At 36.0% G+C, this 27,306-nt stretch overlaps 1 protein-coding gene across 1 annotated transcript in view; it reads right to left on the bottom strand.

The window, feature by feature from the left end:
* CEP126 (centrosomal protein 126) overlaps positions 1-27,306 on the bottom strand; it is a 34,416-nt gene that overhangs the window by 3,539 nt on the left and 3,571 nt on the right. Inside the window, exons 3-9 of the mRNA XM_056327733.1 lie at positions 25,017-25,162; positions 23,574-23,679; positions 17,591-17,789; positions 4,656-6,791; positions 2,265-2,415; positions 592-716; positions 214-301 (exon numbers count right to left, since the gene is read on the bottom strand). Coding sequence (XP_056183708.1) covers positions 214-301; positions 592-716; positions 2,265-2,415; positions 4,656-6,791; positions 17,591-17,789; positions 23,574-23,679; positions 25,017-25,162 — 2,951 coding nt within the window. The remainder of the gene's footprint in view (positions 1-213; positions 302-591; positions 717-2,264; positions 2,416-4,655; positions 6,792-17,590; positions 17,790-23,573; positions 23,680-25,016; positions 25,163-27,306) is intronic.

Below are 27,306 nucleotides of genomic sequence, written 5' to 3'. Positions count from 1 at the left end.
GAATTAAATGAAACTTGCGTATATGTTGTAATGCATTTATAAAACCATCAATATTATGACACATGATGCTATATCTTACATTTCTGTAAAAAAATTTGGTCTAGGTGACAAACTATCCTTTTTAACTTAGAATCACTGGTGCCAAAAGACATGTTACACAATGTATACTACTTTATCTATAACAAAGAATTGAAATGAGATGTGTTACTGTACCTTCATCAGACTTACAGGTGTTATTCATATTTTGTACAGGATCAAATGCAGATCGAACAGGACTCAGTTGGACAGCACATAATGACTTCTATAAAAATATTGTAAGAATGTTTTAAGTATAATTTAAGCTAACTATACTATTTTCTGAACATTTTAAATTTATTATTTCATATTACTAAATTTTTCCAAGTACAAAAATATTAGTGTATACTAATACAGTGATGAATTCTAGTGGGTTTTATTTTTTTCATTAGCAGTGACAGCAAGGTGACTAACCACACTGATTCAAAATTGTATGACACTGAACACACCGTTGATATTCCTGAAACTCTTACCATTTTGAAGATAAAGAAACTTCTTATTTTTTATAGTACTTACCTGTGCATTATGAGTAGGCTTCCATCTTTTAGAGGCTACACTTTGTCTTCTGTGTTCTGAAAAAGCTCTGTGTTTATTTTCGTGGATGTCAAAAACCTGCTTTTGCCTTGTAACAGGAACAAAACCTTAAATGACATGACATAAAAATGTGTAAAAACATGATAAAGATAGTAGTAGCAAAACTAAGTAAATGTCTGTCCAAATTTAGATGTTTTCCTTCTGTATGTTTACATCTGATCTCACTAAATGTATTTTCTTATAGTGAAAAGAGAGAAGCAGGCACTTCTAAGGCATATTTGTTTTCATGTTAACATAGGACTGTAAGATACAGGTGTGGATGATTGTATGTGAACATTTATAAATGAAGTGAAACCCCACCTTGAATCTCAGATAATAGTTGGTCTGTACCAAGATACGAGTTGGTCTTATCAAGAGAGAGAATTAACAGTGAACTGTGATATAACAAATATTGAATAATGTGCCAAAAATAAATGTTTTAGAAAATAACTTGCATTTAGAAAGTAACTTGCATTTAGAAAGTAATCCTAAAGTCTCACTGTCCAACACAGTAAATGTCTGTTGCCAAGGTTCTGTATCTTATATCTTAATGGATTCAAAGTTTGTTAAGATTACATAGCACCATGCAGAAAACCTGTAATATTTCACACAACTTATTTGATTCACAGAATCGCAGAATGGTAGAGGTGGGAAGGGACCTCTAGAGGTCATCTGGTTCCACCCGCCTGCTCAAGCAGGGCCACCTGGAGCTGGTTGCCCAGGACCATGTCCAGACAGCTTTTGAATATCTCCAAGGATGGAGACTCCACAAAGTCTCTGGGCAACTTGTGCCGGTGTTCCGTCACCTTCACAGTAAAAAGCCAGTGTTTCCTGATGTTCAGAGGGAACCTCCTGTGTTTCAGCTTGTGCCCGCTGCCTCTTGTCTGGCACTGGGTACCACTGGAAAGAGCCTGGCTCCATCCTCTTTGCACTTTCTTTCCAGGTATTTATAATGTTGCTAAGATCCCCCTGAGCCTTCTCGTCTCCAGGCTGAACAGTCCCAGTTCTCTCAGCCTTTTCTCCTGGGAGAGATGCTCCAGTCCCTTCACCATCTTCATGAGGGCCCAGAAATGAACACAGCACTCCAGGTGTGGCCTCACAGGTGTGATTGGAATGCAGTCATTCTTTAAAACCTTAGCTCTACAGATTAGGATGTTGTAGCTAACCTTACTGATTTATACAACTGTCTTCTAATTTTAATGACAGTACTGCTGTATAGTATTTTCCCTTGGCTAAAGAGGCCTAATCTAGACACTGTACCTCAAATTTATCTCAGTTTTGTCGGGTGTTTACATACATACATACATTTCCAAAATGAAAGCATCAAGTTTCAAAATTAAAATTAAGTTCTTAGTTAAACTTTCATGCATGCAAACTAGAGATGTGGATCAGCATTTTCATGTGCAAGTCAGGAATCCACATATCCAAGGAGATATTCTCATTTGTAAAAGCAGTTACTGGATTTATACTTGGGAAGATAAATTACCTATTTATTCACATAATAAATATTTACATGTACAGTTCATGATTAGACCAAGAGGTCTGTTAGTGATTTTAACAGAATTCTATTTCTTTAGTTGCTATTACGGTGACATTTAACAAAGCAGAATTCCTACCATTTGCAGAAACAGAAAACAATGAATTGATCCTAGAAGCAGATTTGAAACTAGTCATCTGTCTGTTGCCATCAGTAGTAAGATGGAACACATTAGCTTTAAAAGGTAGCTGTTTAGTTATATGTGAATTATTGTAATGTGACACATGGGGCTGAATAGCATCTGAAAAGAAAATGAAATCTCATCATGTTGTACTGAATACAGGGGAAAATTTAAAAAGAAGCAAAGAAACCCTTGTTATATTAGTAATCACATGATGTTTTTCTGAAATATAAAATCCGAAGTAGCTCTCTATTGATATGCATCAACACAATTTAATTAGCTTGCAAGATACGCTAGATCTATGCCAAGGAAAAGGCTCCTCTGAGAAATGTAAGACAAAAATATCATAAGCAATAGCATCTTTAAGGGCATGAGACACTGAGCAGTCTACCCCTGTTTAACTATAAGCACGTGAATTAGTTCCGTATTTGTCACAGGCTAAATGTTAAACACATTTTTAAAGCATTTTACTGACTGAGCACCAAAGGACAAAATAATTCTAATATCCAGCTACAGTATAATATGTGTCAGCCAGAAGATATACCACTTGAAGCCTGGGAGCCCAATTAAAGGAAGATCCTTATGGACAAAAATTTCATTTATTCATCATTGTTCTCACTGAAATCTTTCTGCACATTTGGCCGAGCATTGCAACAGATCACATTTCCATCTACATCTCCTCACAGACCTCGCTGAACTCTGTTCACAGAAGGTATTTAAGTCAAGACCAATGCAGTATCCAGTCTCCCATGGCAAGCACTTCAGGACAAAGGCTATGGTGATCTATGTGCATTTACAGGCAATAGAACAAATAAAAGCAAGTCATTAAGCGTTATCTAGAGTATTTAAAATAAAAACTGCTATCAAAACACAAAATCTAAGCAGGTTCTGAAAGATGGCCACCCACTCAAATATTATAAAGAGGTTACTCAGCTCTCCTAAAAAAGCTGGAGCTATATGACACTGGGGATACAGCATTTAAAGTTGCAGTGAAGACAGTATTAGTAATGCACACAACTTTGACCCCATAGTTTTCCTGATTCATTGACCTGATGTGCAAACAAGGACACCAAGAGGCAAGTATCTTGGCTGAAGGGGAGGCATGATAATGCAAGACTTCATTCATTTCCAGGGTAAAATCGAGCAGGTTAAGTCACCCATATCTTAAGCTCATCTGTTTCACTTTGAACTGGAATGAACAGGCAGATATTTCTCATTTCCTACTGCTGCTTTAGTACGAGAAGATTCATCTACCTCTGCTCTTACACAACAGAGCTGTTCTGAATCACTCTGTAGTTCAAACTATGTATTACTGTAGATAAAACTAGAAAATCGGGGGGCAGGGGGGGGGGAGCAGTTGAGTTACAGGATTTTTTTTGTTTTGCTAGAAAGTTATCTTTGAGCTGTTTGGCCAGTCGTTGGGGTAATCCCAGTATGTGAAGCAGTTTGGAGTGCTGCTTGTACCTGAAGCAAGGTCCACAGATTCAGGAGCTCTGCCTCCAGCTGCAGCCCTGTCAGTATGAAGCAAACCAGCACACAACATACAAATTACGAGCACAAGGATACCATCAGTGCCTGAGGAACAGAACACAGCTAGGCTGCAGAGGAGAAACGAGGCAAATTGAAAAGCATGAAATCTGTCTTGAAATGTAAAACCCAGGAGATTAAAGTTTATTATCCCAAAATTTCTTATGCATCTTTTCTCTATCTTACCCATCAATCTCTGCATCATATTGTTCCTAAGGTTAATTTTTAATAAAATGCAAGATTGGTCCTTGAATATCTTCAATTCTTTCTAAATCAGACATACATTGCAGCACAGCAAAATCTATCCAGCATAAGCTCTTTATTTTTAACTTACTTTTAATTTTTTGAGTATTAATTGTATTACTGGGACTAAAAGTGAATCATTTTAGGCATTTACAGTGTCAGCATTTTAAAACCATGGTAGATCTACATTTCTTTCACTCTTAGGTGGCAGTGACTTGGACAAGCTATGACTCTCAGTTACCTTGTAAAACTTGCTCATATAAACTCAGTCACTTCCTCTTATATCATTATTTAGACCACCTGTCACATCTGCTCATTGGTCAGGAATATAATCTCAGGGAAAATACCTCCTTTTCATTTAATATTGTAGAGAGCTATTAAAAATGGGGATCGACGTTTGAGAGGTCTCTGGGCACAAGTAGAATAGAAATGACAATGACAGATGGTGAAAATTGTTAAAACTGGCTGTATTGTGTGAAAGGATGAAAGGCTGGATGTTTTAACTGAAAACAAATTTGTGATGTAATTGAAAAAGACTTTTGTCTGAACAGCCCCCCCCCCCCCCCCAGTCCCAGAAACATGACTCTTACCAGTAGCGGAGTCTTTTGGAGCTCGGGCAGTACGTGCTCCTTGCCAGGAGGTACTTGTTTTTCCAGCTGCTGGGATATGATGGAGTTGTAATCCATTTTCTGCATTAACAGGTCTTCTTTCAGAGCAGGTTACTGAGTGACCTTGACAGGCGCTTGTCTGAACACTATTTACGGAACAAGTATTTTCTGCCCAAGGTTCGTAGTTGACTGTGCTGCAGCCAGGTGTAGCTATGGCAGTGGCCAAGTCAGAACAACAAGTAATACTCACACTGTTTTCTGTACCATTTCTATTTAAAACCCCATCTGCTAACACAACATGCCTTTCGTTTAGATCATTCCTGCTTGTAGTGGTAGCTTGAAGACTTGAAGGTGGCAGTGGCTGACACCCAGGGCTGGCTGCGTTTTTGCCACTTCTGCTTCCTGGCAGAGGTGTGGATGGTGGGTGAGGTGCTAGCAATTTCCCTGGAGCTTTTTGAGTTTTGTTGGCTTCAGCAGCTGACTGCAGTTGGATTATAGTGCCTGTTCTCTTCCTGGGCATAAATCTTGACTGGACTTCTATAGATACTGTTTTTCTAGTTATCTTTGCCTTATTTTTGATTTGATCGCCTTCATTAATTTTAGAATTATTACCACATACTGAGCGTTTATTTTCTTCACCTTCTGATACCATCCAAGCTTTTCTAGCAGAAAGGGATCCGGTAGACATAAATATATTCTGAGACGTGTAGTCTTTTTTTGACTCTTCAGTATTAACATTTAGTTTTGATATATGAGTGTTTTCCTGATGATTTTTTATGAACATGGGGCTTGAAGGTTGAGCAACAATACTTAAATTAGTCTTAGGAGCATTATTTGTAGTTTGAACATAATGCAGCAGCGCAGAAGATATTTCACTGGTGTTTTTTTCACAGCATGTTACATTATTTTCTATTATCTGGTTACTTTGATCACACCATTTTATCTTTCTGTTGCATTTTTCTGCACTTTTCTTCCTTATTTTTGCCAGTTCTAAACTGTCCCTGATAGATGACATGGGTTGAGTTCCAACACTGATCCTGTGGTTCATAACCACAGCTTTGAAATGACTGGGTCCATATTTAGAGTCCTTCTTTAAGATACTTCTGAATAACTTCACTCTTTTTCTTTCAAGATTATTGTTTTTCAGGGGGCAGTGCTGTGCAGGAGTGCCAGAGTTGAACTCTGTATCAGACACCAGTGACATAGTTTCAACCATATTTCCTTTTTTTCCCCTTTCATTATTCTGTTGCTTAACATCGCACAGAACTGAGGCATTTGGTATGTCCTGAAATAAAGATGATCCTGGATTAATGTCATAAATACATTTAATATTTTCTTCTTTTGTTGCAGTCATTTTTCCTGAGGTATTTTTAAAAATCCCTGTACTAATGTTTTTGTCCTTTGGTAATGTATCAGCTGTGCTGGGAATGCCAGTGGAACATCCCTGATTAGGAAATAAGTTTATAGATGTTGCAATAGGTTGACTGGAGGTTTGAGCAGATATAACTTCTTTTTGTGGGGTCATTTTAAAACTCTCATCTTGCATCAGATCCTGAATTCTTTCTCCTGGAGCAGAATTAGGGCTGGCCCAAGCTTTGCTATCATTGAAACCAGGATGAGCAGTAGCTAATGGGGTAGCCATTCCAGAAGGTGGCTTGCTTCTTCCTTCTTTTGTATTTTGTGGAAAAGTAAATGCATTACTTACAGACCTTTCTTCCTTACCAGAGGCAGAGAACACTGCAGGTTTTTTTGCAGATTTTTGAGAAGCAGATGATTCCTCTTCTGAATTGTTTACATGTTTAGCAGGAGTTAGAACATTATGTTTAGCTAAAAGATCATGAATAGGTGAGTTGTGATAGTATTGTGAATCTGCATTTCTCAGACAATTATTTAGATGCATATTTTTAGAAGTACTTTGAGCTGTATAAAGCAAACCATTATTCCTAGTCTGTGATTTTTCTGGACTATACAGGGCACAGTCACACTGTGTAGTCAAAGATGATTCACTCCGTGTTGTGTAATTTCCATGTTGCTCTCCAGCCTCAAGACTGTCAAGGCTTGACAGACTTTCTGAATCATCTGTTTTCTTGACTTCTTGATGAAAATTCTGAAATACAGGCATAAAACCAGACTGTTACATTTATCAGAAATGTTTTTTTGCTGATACTGATTTTTCATTAATGAGAGCTTAGGCTAAAATACAATCAATATTGAGCCTGGCGTTTTTACGACTTGGGATCATAGCACCATGAACGTTTCCACCAAATTAAAATTTACCTGTGTTCAATTGAAAAAGATAATTATGTGGTTTGGGTATGAAATTGAGAGGAAAGAGCTGCATTGTTCAACAAATTCAATCCTCAGTTCTGTATAAATTCTACAATATCAAAAAAGGAATGAGATTTGTCTAAACCACGCTACTGTTTCTGGATTGCCCTATGACATGGGATGGTTTTTGTACTTTGACATGTAAGGAGTTTACAAAATGAAAAAGAATACATGAAAACACAGACGTCATAGTGGATGTGCTCCAAATTTGAATTTTTCCATAATTCTAGAGAGGATACGTTTATTTTCATACAAAGTGCCACAAGTGATGAGGATTTAAGCATTGTCATGGCAAACACAGAAAACATCTCTCAGCTACCATAACCACAGTGATTAACAGCTCCCCCCAGCGAAACCCCCGCTTCTCATCTTTCAGAAAGAGGAAAATATCATCTAACCTATGAGGACAGATCAAGTCTTAGGGCATACAGGAGTTCCATCCACTCCCCCAACTTCTTCATCAAACTTTTAATACAGTGATGACTAAGAGCAACTGGCACCACTCAAATCATCACTGGGACAACTTTACTTATGTACTATACAGGCATCTTCTTTCCTATTATTTCTCCATCCAAACACTGAAATGCCTGACAAGGTTGAAAATATATACTTCTTTAAGTACAAGATTTCAAAATACACATAAACATAAAGGAAAACAAGCATATCAACTATTTTCAAAATCTTGTACACTCGCTGTTGTGAAAGCGGAAATTCACTTCCACACAACTCAGCAGCTAAGTGATTTTAAATGATATACTGGAAAAAAATCAGCGTGAAAAACTAAAAGAAACTGAATTAAATACACAGTCTTATGAAAAGAAGATTTTTTTTTTCATTAATGACTTTAAATGGAAAAAGTTTCAAGTAGCAAAATTAACCTAGCTAAGTGATTATATATCCCCTGACAATTATAATAAAATTAAAATTTTGACAATGGACCAAAGAATGCATAAAATTCATTAGTGAATAAGAACATATTTTTGTAGTAAACCTTTTTCTTATTCTAATAAATGTGTTATACCATAATATCGTGCAGTTTATAGGCGTACAAATATTTTAAATTGCAGAATAAAAAGCTTAGTGAGTCCTGAAAGACTTTTTATGATTGAATTAAATCTTATCTTGCACTAAATGTTCAGAGGTTGGTGCAGTCTTCCATTATAGTTATGATTTAAGATAAAGAAACTAAATAGAAAAGCAAAGAACTAAGTGTAGGGAAAGATCCCTTTAGGGAATGTTTTCAAACTAAAGCTATACAAACCAGCATCTTTCTAATAGAAAATAATAAATAATGCTTTGTTAGTTATTTATTAACCTTTATGTTTGCATAAATTGTATTGTTAACCTCTACTTGAACTTCGCCAAACAAGGGAATGGCATATATGTTCAGAGTTTTCTGGACCAGGCCAATTTTAAGAACTAACTGAAATTTTCAGATGGGGAAAAAAAAACAGTAAAAAGAAATTTTACGTGTCAGGCTTACTTCTCGTCTAATTTGGAAACTACACCTTTACAGCTAAATATGTGTTTCTAAAATTACTAAGTTAAACAGAGGAAAAATTTTGTAAGAGTTGATGTAAAAAACCCCTGTTCCAATAGCAGGTTAGCTTAAAATGGTAAATCTAGAGGGTGCAAGAAATATTGCAACTTTTAAAAATTAAGCTAAAAAAAATCCTACCCAGTTGTGATCCAAAGGTTGAAAATAGACTTGATCCTGCATCATATATAATTTTACTCTCCTTGTAAAACAAAACCTCAAGGGAACAGAAAATCTCAGTTGAGGCAACCTCCAGAAATAGGAACTAAAGAGTAAAGAAGGATTCCCCATTTAAACATGTACTCACTTTTACTTAGTTCATGCAGATTTAGTTCATTTATATTTACATTGTTGCACCATACAATTTCATCCTTTCACACATTAAAGATGCTTATCATACTCATTAAAATATTTACATAATTTATTTACCTTTCTAGCTTACTCTGTAATGAATATGAATGTCACATTTTCTTGAAAAAACGATTAACTAGAACTACTTCTGCAGACCTTAAAAAGTATTCAATAATTATTCTTTTTTAGTGGTCAATAGCTACAAAGGAATAAACCTGGAAATCCCAATGATATAATCTAATTTAATCTGTGAGAATATTATAGGATGATGAAGAAACAAAAATGATCATCAAGTACACTATCTTTGTTTCTGTTATAGAAGTACAATTTATTGTACTACCTGTTGCCTGCATTATCTTATGTTTTAATTCATGAAATCTAAACCCAGCCTGTTCACATAATTGGTATTCTAGGAAAAGGAACACTTAGGAGGAGTTGCAGAGGTCACTTGCACATCTTAACACTTAGAACAGCTATGTCAAGCAATCTCATTTCAGTAAAGCACTAAACCAAAGAAATCTTTCAGGAGGCCAATGAAAGCACAACACTGCAACAAGCAAAACTTTTAAGAGAACCTGACAAGTGAATCTTCTGCTTTCAAAGGACTCTGTCAGAACGGTATTACACTATAGGGCTGCTGTATGTATACTTGACAGTTTCTGCAAAAGAAGTGCTGACTGTTCACAGTTCCAAGAGATGAATGGGACCATCCTTCTGAAGAAAAATGCTGGAAAAATGCTACCTAATCTAGAAATCCGGGCCCCTCGCCTCTCACGCTACTTGCTATTTTTGGCAATTTCAACCACTTTATTTACAAGAGTCCTTTGTGTGTTATATGTGTGTGTATATATGTTATACTTCACATTCATTGTGAAGTAAAAGACGCCAATGGTCACACAGATGCAAAGGTACCTCTCAAAGTCAGTGAGGTACCTACACACCCTTACTGGTTTTGTGTTTACCAATTATGGAATGGGAAAGTTCATTAGAAAATTAATAATCCTTTTTTGATGCAAGTATGGAAAACATGATGTATGTTGTACTACACAATACTGATTTCACAGAGGATTTGGGCAGACCCAAGAAAGCATATGCCACTGGGAAAGGATTTTGGTGCTTACATTACACAAGAGAACCATTACACTGTGCCAAACCCACCAAGGAAGCTATGGAGGTGTATGATGACCGGAGAAAAGCTTCCTGTCAACACCCCTGTCTTTCCAAGGCTAACTCCAAAATCCCTAATTTCCCCCCAAGCCATCTAGGATACAGAAACTAGCCATCTATGAATGTAAGTATTTAAAAGGACCTGATTTGCTTCTTTGGAAAATCATCACAGGATGCTAGAAATATGGGTTCAAACCTTTTAGGATAAAAAGAACTCAAATTTCCAATTTTGTAGGCACTCAGGCACTTCAGTAAGCTGTACTGTACTGAAGGATTTTTAAAGAAGTGATCTGAACACTGAATGTCAAGGTTTCAAGTTCTGACTTCCAGCTTTAATGAAGCCCTGTGGTAAGTGTACGTAACTGTGTAGGAAGCAGGTTTTCAGCTAAATATGTCTCTCTGTTGGTTTCTATTACTTAATTTAGCATCTCAGCAATCTCAGTTCTCAGGGTGGTGCTTCTCAGGATCCCTGTTTTCCCACAGACTAACCTAGTCATGCAGGTCTAGAAGTGGAATTCATAATGCTAGTTTTTAAGTACTATTAAAATTATTAAACGGTTAAATATTGAGGCATTGGGCACCACAATGCATTAGTCCCTTCTTGGTTTCTAACTCATTAATAAATTTGTTTGAGCAGGCACTATTTACCCTGAAAATTTAAGAGATTGTGTCATGTAAAAATAGTATTGGAGTGCATTATTGAAAACCGTCATAAGGCAAATAGACATGGAGAAAAACTGGGTGTGCATATGCAATATTTATTCTCAAAGTTTTTAGCTAATAATTATTTTAATGTTATATAAAAAATGCAATGATACAATTTAATGAGCAAATTCTTAGTTATTTACAGTCTGTGTTATATTCAATGTCATTTTCGTTATCCCAAAAAAGGAGAATGGAGATCAGCTAAAACTTATCCCTTCTCACTTCTTCGGAATTTGCAGGTAGTAGGAGAAAGGATGTTTTAAAAAGTATTTTGTAGATGAAGTTATTTCTAGACAATACTCTAGAGACAGAAATGAAAGGGAAACTATCAGACTTTTTTCCATTTTCAAGCGAAGAAATAATCCTCTTTCACTGATGATTAAGGTTTTAATGATGAGATTCAAAGCCTTGAAATTATCATTTTCAGAAAAGCTTTCCAATAAAGTCTGATTTATGGGGAAAGGAGACTAACTGATGGAGGAAAGTATTTCTTCATCTTCTAGAAAAGTCAGATTCTCTTTTCCTCGTTTATTCTTATTCACAAATACACGAATAAGGCAAAGCATTAGGGTTGACAGATTTGAATGAACTGGAGCTGTAGCATTAGAAAAAAATTATTAATACTATCTGACCAGTACAGACCTCCTAAAAGATGTGTACCTTACACATCATTCATAACGATACAATGTGTGAACATAATTTTTAAAATAATACCTATTTCAGCTGAGGAACTATCCTACCAGATCCCTCTGACTTGCTAAAAAAGTCAGTATACATTTTTGCAGTCAATAAAAAGCATTACTTTTTCTTTTAGCAATGTAAACACATTGCAAAGATGGAACAGTTTTAAACACGTTTCCACGCTATTTTATGCACTGCACAGCAGCGACCAAGGCAGAAGGTGGATTAGGAATACTAAAGGTTAGATACAGAAATACTTTTAGAATTACAGAACATCTGAGTTCTATGTGTGTATGAGAAGAGACCCACAAGAATCAGAGTCCAAAGCCTGACTCCACACAGGGCAACCTAAAAGTGAAATCATATATCTAAGAGTCTTTTCTGGTGTTATATATTTATAATTTTCTAGAAATAAGTTTATCTAATGAGACTGTTTCGTGTAATTGCCAACCTTCACTGCAAGCTTCATTAATGTAATTAATTACCTTGATAAAAATATTCAGCGACTGTTACATGTTACTTGCTTTACAAATTAAATTTTTTTGATCAGATGTTTATCAGGACATACATTCCTCTTAAGGACTTTACAGATATTACTTATAAGAACATGTACAAAATTTCAGCATCTACCTTCCCCTAAACAGCCTACTGAATTTAAAGGTTGATCTTTATTTTTTTCTTTGCCACTGTTTGAAACAGCGTAATTCTTTAAGGTGCTTGTTACAAGATCTTTCAGTGTCCCGGGACCAAGTTATTCTCTGCTTACTCCTGTCCTCTGAATTTTGGGTGTTTGGTTTAATGCTGTATTTCCCAGTTGGTGAGCCATACTTCCTTATGGAGATATGCCAGTATCAGGCGGAAACTGTGCAGCTAAGTTCAAGCTACTAAATACCACAGAAGTGGTGCTATAGTTTTATAATAATATTTTTTAAAAATTGGAAGAATTTCTATGTACCCAGGCCACCATGAAACTACTAGGATGGAAGCAGAATATTGGAAGAAAAAAGTAAATTCTGTTTTGCTTCCCACTTAACAAAAGGTTTATCTCTTTAAAACCAAAACCAAACCAAAACACAGCTCTGCCACCTTCAGAGAGGTAGAATAATTCTGAACAGTGATACTTCTCGATGAGAAAGCAAGAGATTGCCCAGCATCCCCATTAGAAATTAGTATATACTGTCTCTGATGGTATCATAACATGATATACCATCCTGGCAGATCAGTATGCACAAACATTTTATCTTCCACTCTCTTCCCGCAAGCAAACATTTTATTACCATAAATGCAGTAAACTAAAGATCAGATACTGCTATTTTTTCCTCTGTTCCTCTCCTTTAGCTACATTTATGAACACTTTACTCTGTTGCAATAAAACAAATAACTTCAAAAATATCTATGAAGTATGGTAGCAATAATTTAGTGCATAGCTATATGTAAATATTTCATAGATATTTACATATATTGAGAGAGATATATGAATGGAAACCAAAAAATAGAGTCATGATAATATGTATGGCAATTCTTATGAAAAAAACTATATGCTTGTAAAGGAGGAACAGGTATATATTAGAAGACAGTTTTCAGTTTCCCTGTTTTGGTGGTTTGTGAACTATGCTGTATTTATGACCATCTTAACTTCTCCACAGGGAAAGTCTTATTCATGTGTTAATGTACTTGTGAAACACACTCTTTTGTGTTGAAAATGCTGTTTCAGCTTCAGTTCTACATTGTCACCTGTTCAAGCAGGGCTTTGAGTTGAGGCAACACTCTTCAAATGACTGAACATCCAGATTGTCAGATATGAAGATTATAATGTCATTTTATACAGCACGGGTCTGGAAGAAACCACTATTTTATGTAAAAAAACCAAACCCTACCCTTGAGGACTATACAATCAAAACAAGTTCAAGTATTTGGGTAAAATCTTACATACCCAATACCCCCAAAAAATGTCGGCAAAAATTTAGTCTGGAGATACATTTCAATTTCCCTTTACAGCAAATGTGAATTTTGGATTAGCGAAATAACATGGAAGACAGTGGAATGTTGCAATATTGGTTAAAAGCCAGTAACAACTGAACCCCTCTGATCTTGCTAAAAGGAAAATGAGTAGGGAAATCACTCAACTTTGTCATGTCGGTTGTCTAAGACAATGGTGGGACTTGGTGATCTTAAAGGTCTTTTCCAACATAAATGATTCTATGATTTTATATAATTTTAGTGAGCAACATAAACTATGTAAACAGTCACAGTTATAAGTAAAAAATGATCAGTGTTTGTAGATTTAAAGTGACCACAGAAACCTATTTCAAGTTTTTGAATGGTATCTTCAAAATCAAGTCTGACTTCAGTTCCAAAACCATTTTATCCAAACCCTCCCCTTAAAAGTTCTGTTTTCCCACTAACTAGCCCTAAGCATTCTACAAGTTCTTGACACTCTGGAGAGACTCTGTACACAGGCACTCCTTTTTTCCATGCTGGTCTTGCCTATCCCTTTGAAGAGTTAGACTGATACAATAAACATTGCAGAAGGAACCCTTGTTTAACTCATTCCAGTCATGCTACAAATGCATTGGAAAATGAATTCAGTTTTTCCACCAGTTATCTGAAACATCTCCGTTTCATAGACACAGTTGAACCTCAAAAGCGTAGCAATACAGCCAGCAGTCATAAAGGTCAACACATTCATGCAAGTAAGGCAATGTCCATACCTATGTGTTTGCATCATCTGCTGCTTTCATTCAGCGAAATGTAATTTTGAAAATATTTTTCATTATTTCTCAAAGACTTATTTAATTCTATGTAATATATATAAACAGTATATATATTACAGTATAATAAGATACAAATTTTACAGAAGTATATAATACAAGTATATGATTATATATACAGTGTAATTATAACCCTCTGACTTCATGGCTTGGGATGCAACTTCTGAGAAATTATACCTGCGCTCCAGTCCCTATTTCAATAACTATTGAAGTATTTTATGTCAATGGCAACAGTACCCATAGAAAGGCTGATACTGAGCACTTCCATGGCTGCACAATACTCTTGGGGGGAAAAAAAAACAACCACCAAAGAGCCAAGGTAAAATTCCTGCTTCAAATCAATCGGAAAGGGATTTAAATTTGGATTTCAGATACCACTTGAATAACTTAATTATGGTCATATAAAGGAGGGAACAGGAAAGTACAGTCTCCAGGTTGTAATCTATACCTGTTTTGTCTGTGAATTTACTCTCACCTCCAAGTATTTTGTTTAAAAAGTGAAAAGATAGAGGTAGAGTGTTAGGTCAACCAAAGAGTTTAATTCAAGCATAATGTATTTTTCTGGTAGAGCATAAAAATACTGTACTGCCCAAACAACTTTGTATGGCCATCAATTTAAAGAGGTGATGAAAAGAAAAATACAAAAGATATCTGAATAATACAGTTGAGCCACTTTAATGGGAATTTTCTAAATTTTTCAGTTTAAGGCAGATGCCAGAAATGGAAAATTTCAACATAAACAACTAAAATTTGGAAAAATGATAAGCACTTGGGAGTAATGTCTTTTGGCTTTGGCAGAAAGCTGCATGCAGCTTTAGCTAAAGACCATGCTACAAGCTTCACCTTAAAGATTTTATTTATGCCTGCAACAAAACCAGGAAGGACTGTGCAACAAAAATTCAATTGTGCACAAAGTAAGCAATATTAGCTTCTTCAAAATGGAGCAAACTTACAGACATATAACAAATAATAATTTGATGTACTGGCTCAGATGTAACTGTTGCACAAAATAAAATCTGCTGCTCTCAATATTTTAAGCAAAATAATTTTGGAGAATGGTAGAAAGGTCACTGACAACCTTGGCTTACTGATAAAACTACCAATTTTTTAGGGATGGAAAGTAGGGAACACACCAAATCTACTGGTAAGTGTCTACATAGAATTGTATTGCCCTGTAGGAAGGAAAAGAATTTTAGGAATCTTTATAATCCTGCCTGGCCTGTAAAAACAGAAACAAAGGGAGGTCAAAGGATCTCAATGGATGGTTAGACTGCAAAGCATGTGTACAGCAAAATACTTTGACATTAATTTCAGAAAGGCAAGCACTGTTGAAATTACTTTGGACAACAGACAGTAACAAGACTACTGAAGCCTATTCATGTCAGTAAGAGTATTATAAATAATTACAAAATATCAATGTTATTAGTAAGAGTATTATAAATAATACTTTGCAAGAAGCCACAATGCACATACACACCAGCACAATCCAAGAATTAAACTTCCAAAGCTAAGACCTTAGGACAATGACAATAGCTTTTTTTTTTAAAAAAAATATTTTTCCAATCCAAAGCATGCAGTTCAAGAAAGAAAGTCCAAATGTTTGAAATATAAATATTTACAAATTGAAACTATTTATCAGAGGGAAGAAGCTGAGCAACCCCTAGTGGCAGCAGAAAAATAAACTTTGGAAAAAAAATAATTTTGCGGGACCAAAGCATTTTCAAAAATAAATTAATTCATAAACACAAATTCATATCTTATATGCAGTGTCCAAAGCTGATGATAACATTTGGAAAAAACTAGAAGTAAAAAGTCATGCCTGACTTGTGGTGATTTTCCCCTAGAATTCAATTAGAATGTGGTAACTGTGTTTGGTAAAATACACTGCAATATAGTTACCTTACAATATATTAAGAAGTATCTTTTTATACATCTTTCTCAAAGACATTGCATTTTTTTCCCTAATTCTAAGATGTCCTAATGCAGCTACTGCCAAATTTGGCATCATCATTTAGGGAGGGATTTGCAAATACCATACCAATGAAATGCACAGTCTGGTATTAAAACAACCCAACAAACAACTCAGACTTTTTGTGTTTTGTTTGAAAATTATTATCTAAAATTCAGTTTTATTAGCTCTCTTCTATAAACTTCCATTTTCTTTTCCTTCTTTTATGCTTGGAAATAACAATGAACTGTAATCAACAACCCTGCCAGTACAAACTGTACTTTCTGCCTTCTCAACCTTTTTGAAATTTACTCCACTTGAGTGAGATTTTCTGTGTTAGCCATCAGCTCAAGGTCCTCATGAATACCCATCAGAACAAAGTAGGTACAAAGACAGAGATGAATGTGCCTGAAAACATCAAAGAATTCAAAATATATCTGAACTGTATAATTTTTCACAAGTTATCCGTGAACATGTACTAAGAGGAAAAGCCCTTGCTCTATCACCACCAACGATTCTGTGCTTCTAGCCATCACCCATATAAAAGGTCATTGCTTCATAGAGTCAAGGTCATTTCAGACACCAGAAGTCCAGATGCCAGTAGATAATAGTATAGAAATAAAAATGAGTTCAAAATTATGTCCTCTTTTTTCCAAAAATGTAATATTGAAGACAGTATTTCCAGAATCAAAGACAACACTGACAGACCTAAAATCACACTTAAAAGTGCAGTTATAATAAATCACTTTGGAGCTCAGTTCTTCTTGATTTTCAGTGTGCTTCTAAAGTGACTGTTAGGTCCAAAAACTAGTGGACTAGCAGAAAGTTAATGGGCTTGTTATTGGAACACCTGCATCTATTCCAAAGATGACAAAAGAGGATCTCAAAGAGAATAAGTCAACCCCTAAGAAATCACCACACACTGGGAAAAAAACCAAGAAAAAATACCCAAGAAACACCCCCGCCCAACAATTTACTTACCATATTTATACTGCTATATCATTTTGTGCTGAGCTGAAGCAATCAGCAAAGCAAAAACTTAAGTGCAAATTGCAAGCTGGCAATTTAAGTTTGGAGCTAGCACACAACTTCTGTGTGATAGACTAATGGCTAGCTACTTCAGAGCCAAGACATCTGACATACATATCTTACATTCACAGAAAGACAACATGACAGATATCTTTGAAGAATTTGTGAAAATAGTCTTACTAACATTTTTAAAGATCTCTGATTTCTTACTGCAAAATATGTACAATTTTACTATAAATAATCTGTTGGTGAGGCATAACACTCTGTGCCCTCAGGTGTTGTCTTACTAGATAAAAAATGCTTAACAGACCTTTCATTTTTATTACATTCAAGAAACTTCTATTACATTTAAGAAACATCATGTAACGAATCACATGGAAATATTATACCTCCAAGTTGCTGAGGTGTTGTTTTTCAAGGAGCTGTCGCATTTCTTCCAGCTTTTCCTGGAAGAAGAGTCGGTTACTATCCACGTTTGTTCTACTGCTCTCTTGTATTGTTCTGTGCCAGCCCACCATTGCTGAAATCGGCTTCTCATCGAAACAACTGTTTCTAGATGGTGATGAGGATGAAGTGTCATCTGTGGTTCTTGATACAAGCAAATAACTTATTAGCTTGGCTTATTTCTATGTGTCAACCATACACTTTTAAACATATTCCTTTCCAAAGGTATACATCATCAATAAATGCCTGACAAGTGAAGGACAGCTATACTATATGTAACTACAGGTGGTGCTGTTAGTATTATCTAAAACTGTCCAACACTTTCCATTTTAAACCTTCTGTTATCTATAACTAGTCATACTTCTCTGATTGGGTTGTTGGGTGACTGCCTCAGGCTGAATCAGCCTGGAAAATGTCAGCCAACGGTTTGGTCATTTACAGAAATGGAACACAGAAGGTTTTATGTTTTTTTTTAAAAAAAACACAAGTGAAATAGCATTTATTTTCCCATAAGGTTGGCTTATATAGAGGATGACTATATACTGATGCTATCAGATATTCCCCTACTTCAAATAGCAAAAACCCTTTGTAGTATCTAGAGACCCTAACTCCACTAATGATGTGTAATCTTAGTAATGTGGTACACAAAACAATTTGTATTTGCTGCCTGAAAAAAAAAAAATCTGTGAAGTAGCTAGTGTAGCTGGACATTACAGCACAAACATACTAGTAGGCTGCAACAAGGCTTTACCATGGGTCAGATTCTACTGTCTGTACTGTATCTCCTTCCTCCAGAGATCAGACCACACTGCTGCTCCTCCACCCAGCCACCACTCCCGCCATCCTCAGGGCTATTTAACCACTTAGCTGAACGAGCTACAGCTGCACATCATCCGTGTCAATCAACCCACTGCCTTCACGGCAAGGCCACAGCTGCATGTTATCAATGCTAATCAACCCTCTGCCTTCATTCCTCTACAGCTGGATACTGTGGTCAGGGTGAACCCAAATTAAGATGAAAACATACATTTCCACAGGCTGAGAATTAGCAAGAAATATGGGGCTGGTTGATACCCTGGAATCAAAGAAACCAAGCAGCATGTGAAGCCAAATGACAAGGAAAACATGCAATCAAGAGATTAGGAAGGCAGGGAGCAAGCAACAAGATAATTTCAAGAATAAAAAGAAGATAGAACTGGAAAAAGCTTGGGTAAGGTCACTAGGAATTGGAACCAAGTTTTGGAAAACAAGAAGCAAGAACTAGGTAGATATCGAGCATGACAAAAACAAGAAACAAGTAGTTTAACCAATAAGAAAGGTAGGTCTTAAAAAACCCCACCTAAATAACCTACACACCAAAACCCACCAACTCATAGGCAGATTAAGCTTTAGTCTTCTGGAAGTATGACTATTAGCAGGTTGCCAGCTGTGCTTGACTGCATACGTGGAACAGTTTAGCAAAGGAGACTGACCCTGTCTCTTGGCTCCAACCTGGTTCAAGGGCCCTAAACTCCCTTAGTTTGGCATATCCAAAGTGGCAGTTACAGGAATCTCTCATCAGATACATGCTTTGGGTTCTTACATCTGTTCAGTAGAGACATAACCCTTACAATTGATTAGAAAGACAAGCTTATGTCTTGCTCATTTAGGATCAAGTATTTGTTGTACTCCACAATGATTGCAAATGGTGGTAGAAGGAGAATAGATATTGGAAACAGATTATCAGTATAAACTTTCAGTGAAGTTATTTGTAAAATGGGTATAACATTAACAAAAAGGGGAAATCAAGCTTGTATTTTACCAGCTTGACCAGGTCCAATATTTAAAATGACACTTTGTCTCATCAATCACTGGATTTTAAGTAACAAACCAAACCTTATTGTTCGTGCAATACGCAGATGCTTTCCAGCATTCCCAGGATGCATTTCTCCATCTATAATTCCTTAGCAGCATCAGCATGATCCTTTAAATATTGCTAAATTGGCTGAAGTTGTTTAGCTAAATTGTTGCAAAAGTGAACTTTTAATCTGCACCTAAATATGGAAATCAGGCTTTCATATATTTCCCTTTTTTACTTTTTTTCAATTGGAACCTGGTCTGACAAGATGCTCTACCATGCATATTTTACCCATCCTCATTTTCAGTGAAGGCAATGGAGAAGATGATATATCTTTCACATATAGGCAATATGCAGTGTAGGAACTGGTCAGAAGATACAACTATTTCATGCTACACAAAGCTATCTTCTTTAACAGCTGGCACACCTACTGAGCAAATTTGAACAATGCAGACACACAACACATACACAGACCTCATCTTTCTCTACTGTCTATCCAGCAGAGATGCATTATTAGGAAATGTGTATTGTTCTGAGCTGGAGATGGCTACCAGGTGTCTAATACAGGTACAGAAACTCAATAACCCCTTTCCTTAATTTCTCTCCATTTCTTCAGCTTAAGTTTTCACAGTTGGTTCTTCTGAGCCTTCACCTGTTTCGTCTTCTTTCTGTATCTAAAATTATACTCCCTTTTAAAATCAATCCCTTTTCTTTTTAGTACATCTGTGTCAAATGGGTAAATAGTCTAATGAGACCTTTTCTGTATTTATTACAACACTTACAGTTTTAGGACAATGGAGAATGGAATCCCATCAAGATTATTGTTATTTTTCAGAAGACTTTATACATAAAAAGGTTGCCTTAATTGCACTGATCTAAGCAGAGAGATACATTTGGCAGAGTCTGAAAAGGAATTTATAATTCCTGATGAGATGCCTGATAGCGAAAAGGGAAAACAACTTCCCATATTTATTTACGTAACTTAGAATTCTGCATTCTGTATTCTTTAGAATGGAAGATGTCCTCCCTCCAAAAACATTCTGTACCTATCCACTTTTAAAGACTTTGTTACTGTGGGCATACTGATTTACACCTGCACCCCTGAAAAAATTTGAAGGTTTCTTTTGTGTGTATGTGGGGTTTTGTGTCGGGGGAATGGGAAAGTTTCTTGATAGCTATTTGGATGTTTAGACTATTTATATTTATATAAGTTTCTACATTTCAACTTTTTTTCAGAGAAAGATTTTGATTTGTCATAATTAAGTTTCTATCCCAAGACAACCTGATCAAATACAACTGTTTTTAAACACAAACAGGGAAATAGCTCTTGTACAAAGTGCAGCGTACCATTTACACACCTGTGTGTACACATCCCAATGCCTGTCAGCTAATGAATTGAACAACATTTTTGCTTCAGCATTTGAAAAGTAATCCTTACTGGAAGCAGAGTAGCCCTACTGCAAGCACAGATACAATCTCTCACTTATTAGGTGTTTCAGGATTTTTTTCCTTTCTCCAAGAGGAGGCAATATGTCTCCATTGCTTTAAATATTTTTATGTTTTTTAAAAAATAGACATTAAGTATTCTAGAATCTTATAAAATTGACCTATATCCAGTTGGGTCTGCAGCCATATTTATCTTGAATACTTAATACAGTATTCATTTTTTTCCTTTAAAAGGGGACTGTGAATGAATTCCATACATTTTATTTCTGAGGGAGGGTGAATTCTAAAGATCTTACAAAATTTTTGGTTTAAGTGTTCATAGAAGTGTAAGAAGAGGGAGAAAACCAGAAAAAGATCTACTACCTCATTTGAGTTAGTTATTAGCAGTCTCAGAATTTCCAATTAAAGGGATTATAAGACATTTTTAAAGCTTTACAGCTCAGAACCAGGGAGTTTTGAAGAAACTTTGAGAACCTTCTCAAAATGCTTATCTGTATCAAAGCTTACTTTGCTGTACTGATTTGCAAGAAATTTATTTGCCCTTTAAGAGAAATTTGCACAAGTTTTGGAACCAAGTCTGAAAACCCAGAAATGCCACTTTTATGACCCACACAAACTGTGGCTCCCAGACCAAAACTAAAAGGAACAACCCTGCATAACATCCTGCAGCAGATCAGAAGAATCTATTCTGCGTAGCACGTGTTCAGTTTGAATCTCAGTGCTTAGTAAGGAATTGCGTGAGATGCAGACAGAAATGCAGAGAATTTTCTGTCACAAGGAAGGAATACAAATTGTTAGCATTAGAATAAGTGAAGCTTAATTGCATATTAATTTGTATACCTTGCCCTGATACACAAGCCTGTACTGCAATAACTTAATTCTTTTTGCCTTATTACTATACTCCCAATATTCTCTACGTCCTCCTTCACCCAACCCACATGGCTCCTGCCCAAGCCTCCTAGTTGCCAGCTGGAGAAGAGGCAGCACATTCTGTGGCAGGTTCCAAGATATTTGAGTGCTGTCTTATCTGTATTAACTGGCTTGTGACCTGTCACTAGGTCAACGTGGACTCAACTTTTAAACCTTTTTCAAGCTAGTGTCACTTGTTTGAATAATTTCTTCTTTGCCCAATTGCCAATTTCAAACTTGTAGGAATATAATCATTTTTGAGATTCTTAGCTCTCTCTCAAATTTGGTTACTAGGGGAACACACACTGTAAAAGAATATGAACATACAAATTTAATTTCCTTAGGAAATCAGGTTATAAAAATGATAATCAGGAAAAGAACACACTATCATAATTACAGAATAATGAATTTTTAAAATTATACAAATATAGTATGGAGTGACAAGACTGTTATACAGTAAAAAATGGTAAGTGGTCTGAAGAGGTCCTGAGAGAAAAATGTGAACCCCTGAGGCACAAGGAGCAGTTTGAAGAAAGATGGAAAACAGGGAAACAAATGATAAATGCAGGGGTAAGATGCACTGAGCCGCTGTCCTTAATCGAGCCTATGAGTGAAATAATACAAACGATCAGGAACCTTGAGACAGGGTTCAGAAACACCTACATTTTTTTGCCACAACTTCAGCTTATATTTAGCAGGTAGGTTTTTTGTTTGTTTGTTTTTATGGCTGCAGTCTTCCTTTATTATGTCAATACAGTGTAGTATCTGCAGAACTATATGCATGTTGACTGACAGATAGCATGAGTATTCAGCTCTAAGAGGCATGAAATATTTTCTCAATTGTCCAGTTTATTACCTGAAAACATGTATTAATCAGCAGTGTATACGTAATCAAACTGAATATTAACGTCACAATGAAGAAAACACTGAGGCTCAGAAGTAGGGAGACCACTTTTAGACAGAATTCATCTCTATTCTGAACACCTGCACAATTTACAACATACAGAAATGAACTACAATAATAGTTACAATAAAAGCAGCAACTAAAAAAAAAACAACCCTGAATTGAAACATTAGATAAATGAGAGATTAGGAAGGGGATAGTCAGGGAGGATTATCAAATACAGCGGATAAATAAACTATGCATGAAGAAGCATTCTGTTATAAGTCATGGTATCTTAGAAAAAGTGCTTGGATAGAGTGAAAAGTATGCAATTCAAATTTCATGTGATACAAAATGAAATTGCAGGCCAAATTGTTATCAGGATGCTCAAGATACATATAGAGAAAGAGAAAATTAAAGGTATGACAGCTGGATTGAAGATAAAATCGTGGGATGAATATACAAGCCAAACTATCCTTGAATGTCAAAAAGAAAAAATCTGAATAAGAATAAGAAGTCTTCTACACAGAATTCTTTATAATTCATACAAGAGCAGCCGGTTTGATAACCACGGCAATCTGTGTCAGGCTGCAACTGAATGAGGACTGGGTTAGCCCCAGGCAGTCCCAGAATTCCAGTGAAGGGAAAAGGTTTGTGTCGTCTGCTGTCTTACCAAATAGACACAAACAACTCAAGGATGTTTCATAATGTTTCATTGGAACGCTTCACAGAAGTGCTTTCTTTGCCATGAGAGAAACAGCCTACAATTTCTTAGTGAGTAATTGTCTGCTGCTTATTGAATACACTAAGCAATTTACTTCCTTTGATCATCAGAGTAAACAGAAATGCTTACCTGAAGTTGGTTTTGTTCCTGCTGGGGAAGCACAGTCCTTGTGTTAATAATGATCCTTTAATTTGTTCAAGAGCTTCTTCTAACTGAAAAGCTGCTTTTGTCTGGACTGGAGGGATTAGAGTAAAAAACACAATGGAAAAAATATTTTAAAAATTGGAATATTTTACCATAAATGGTTTGGTTAAGTTTCTGAAGTTTGGAAGCATAAATCCAGAGTGTTAGAATAAACTGAGTGGTTTAGCATCATTAGACATGCTAGAACATCTCTAGTTCCTCTGAAAAAAAACCCTCAGTCTATTTAAGTGTTTACAGTAACACATCTATTCAACAGTCTTGCTATTTGTTTTTAGACTGCATTGTTGAAAAAGTAGGAGGATAAAAAATTCATCACTAGATTTGTTTTTACATCGTGATTATTGTATCATGCATTAAGCCAAAGTTATGGCTTGCAGGTATTTTACAGAGGCCAAATTGTAACTTAATAATCGAATCAGCGGAAAAAGAGTCCAGACAGGCACAAGGTGTTGTCTCTTTCAAGTAAGTAAAAGTAGGGTAGAAAGTGGTAGAGGCAGAACTGCTATAAAGGAAAACCAAGGAAAAAAGTTGTGATTCATTGTATTGTTAAACAGTCTGGGCTGTCAGTAGAGCTATGAAGAAGCCCTAAACCATACTGTTCTATTTTGTTATTTTAATCTGACATTTGATCTTGAAGTCAGAGACATTACCTCACAGTTGGCGCAATTGCAGTTGGGAGAGTAAATCTGTTAAAGAATACCTAAGTAATATACCATATCTTAAGAGTTTCAACACTGGAAAGTTGACTGGAAGTCAGACTTGGCTGATGCTATTAAAAGCTCCTGCCAATCTGCATTGATTCCAAGGAAGCAGGAACAAAGTTGAAGTGATCATTATTTCCCAGCAATGAAAGAGCAGCTTAAAAAGCTGACTAATTCAGCAAAAGTTATGTAATACATTAATACATGTTAAGTCTGCTTTTACTTCCTGATAAACAAAATGCATATTCTTGAATATTTCATATTCAGGGGTTCAAACAATGGCCCATTATACCATCCTAGTAAATTCCCGTGGCCTTGTAACATCTCACACCCAGCTGTGAAAGCACAGTACTGTCAGCAATAAGCAAACTGCAGTGAAAAAAGTGGAGAAAATCCAGGAAGCCACAATATCCCAAGCAGGTAATGTACTTACTGTGACCATAATATAATGACATAGCTCACAAAGCAATTTGTAGGAAAAAAAATGTTGTGGGGGTTTTTTTTCCCTCTTCCCAATTTTGTCATATGTATCAGATTTGACCTTCCTGTCAGTTTTGTTTTTATGAATTCAATTAATTTGAGTGAAGTTAATTGTTCTGTTTGCCTCAGTTACACTCTACTAATAGAAAAACACTTGTGAATAATAGTTAAATTTTCATTTACAAACCCATTTGCTTGTGCTGAGAAAAAGGCAGATGAGCACGCTGGAACTTATCAGTCACTTTCTGAAGTTTATTTTTCCTCTGCTGCAGAACTTGTTCTCTAAATCTTTGGGTTTTTTCTTCTTCTTGCTTCTGTTTTTCTTCAAAGGCTCTGTATTTAAGAAGCAGAAGTAGATGATCCCTATTTTTCTAATTAAATTTACAAAAATATTAGTAATTTACTTGCTTATCCATTTGCAATTTTAGTACAAAAGCCTGCTTGTCCATAAATTAAATGCTATAAACTCAAGCACAGCTGGATTTCTATGGTTTGTCTGAACATAAATGTGACAGTGGGTGGTGAAGAAGAGACACACCACAATCTTTTTATTTTTAGCTTCAGTCAGAGATTTGATCCTTTCTTATATCTGAAAGCTGTAAATGTATCACAGTGGGCAGATCAATAGGAAGGTGAACTGCAAATGCTCTCTGTGTGTGCCTTTAACGAGCTGTTGGGGAAATAGTAACAGTTTAGAAGTTGTTATTGAGAAATAACACAAAGGAACTACAGCTTTTACCTATAAAGATGTAAGTTAGCATCAGTTTCTAGTCGTTGTGAGGCTTCCTGAATGACAATCAGTTTAGTAGCACAAAATGGGATACAATAGCAACGTGAAGCTATGATTGACAAGATTAGCTATTCAGATTTCAAGGGAATTCAAAACACTGAACCAAGATAGCTGATTGTAAGGCTTATTTAAAAATGCACACAGACAATCTCATTTCCAGAATGAACCAGCTACCTGCAGCCAGTAACATCACAGGAAAATGGGATGGATTGTGCAATAACAGTGGGAAGGCTACAGTCCCCATCAAATCAGCAGCTGGTATTTAGAAAGTAGTGTGGTATATAAACCAAAAATAAAATCTCCTATTCATTTACGTCAAGTACATGCTTACTCAGTAGCTCTTATTTCCAGGATATTCCAGTTATTTAAACGAAATATCTGTTAGCTACTGCCCCAGATTGTATCTAATTCTTAAACTGATCTTGAAATAGAAACATCACATATCAGTGAGACAATAAAGAAATTACTTTCTTGATCCTCAGGCAACTTCTGTAAAGATAATTAGTAGGCTGGTTTTTTCCCTGTGTTGAAGTACTGCTGCTAACACAAAACTGAGGAGCTTGGTCAGTACAAAAGAAGCAAAAACATTGATAGCATCAGATAGGTATATGGCTTCTGCTAAGTATTCACTTTGAAAAATATCTGTGACCTAAGTTACTGAAACTTTCCTTTCCGAAGCTATACTTGCTCTTTTTTGTGCAAGTGATGTTGTTTATTACTAGTAAACCAATTAACTGAGCACATCTTGTCAGAAGCTAAGTATTGTTAATGCCGAAGCTGCTGCATTTTAGAGGTATTGACAATGGATTGATACAACACTGTCAGGAAAGATTTCATTACAAGTACATCTAGAAAAGGCTGAAAACAGAAGACCTCAATCCACAAGCTCTCTGCATAGGTAGGTCTCGTTAGCTTAAAAAGTGCTGTGCATTTAGAGGCTATCGGACTGGGGGTCAGCCTTGGTATTACTTTGTTTAAAGGTAGGCTGGTGGTGATTGTTCAAAAAACCACACAAAAATACACAGAAAAGTTTTACTCCACAATGCAACACAAAGAGAATGAACCTAAATGACACAAGTTTGAGAACAGAGCAGAAGCTCTGCTATTTTTATAGATATAAAGGTATATCTATAAAGGTAGATTATATCTTCCTTTAGGGAAGATATATTTGCTAAAGGGAACTGACTGCTGTTACTTTTCAACAGAAGCTTTATAAATCTAAGGTTGACATTAAATTTGTTCATGCTTGACCAACTTGATAGATTTCTACAAAGAAATCACTGGCTTGCTAGATGAGGGGAGGGCAGTGGGTATTGTCTACGTGGATTTCAGGAAGCCTATTGATACTGTCTCCTGTAAGATCCTCATAGATGAGCTGTTGAGGTACTGGCTGGGTTAGCAGACATGGAGGTGGACTGAAAACTGGCTGAATGGCTGGGCCCAGAGGGTGGTGATTAGTGGCACAAAGTCTGGTTGGAGGCCAGTAGCTAGTGGTGTACTCCAGGGATCAATACTGGGCTCAGTCCTGTTTAACATCTTCATTAATCATAGAATCACAGGATCATCTAGGTTGGAAAAGACCTTTAAGATCATCAAGTCCAATTGCAAACCTAACACTGCCAAGTCCACCACTAAACCACGTCCTAAGCACCACATCTACATGTCTTTTAAATACCTCCAGGGATGG

This window comes from Falco biarmicus, chromosome 2 (assembly GCF_023638135.1).
Source record: "Falco biarmicus isolate bFalBia1 chromosome 2, bFalBia1.pri, whole genome shotgun sequence".
Lineage (NCBI taxonomy): Eukaryota > Metazoa > Chordata > Aves > Falconiformes > Falconidae > Falco > Falco biarmicus.
The sequence above is the reverse complement of the archived record's forward strand: the minus strand, read 5'-3'. Positions and strand labels throughout refer to the sequence as shown.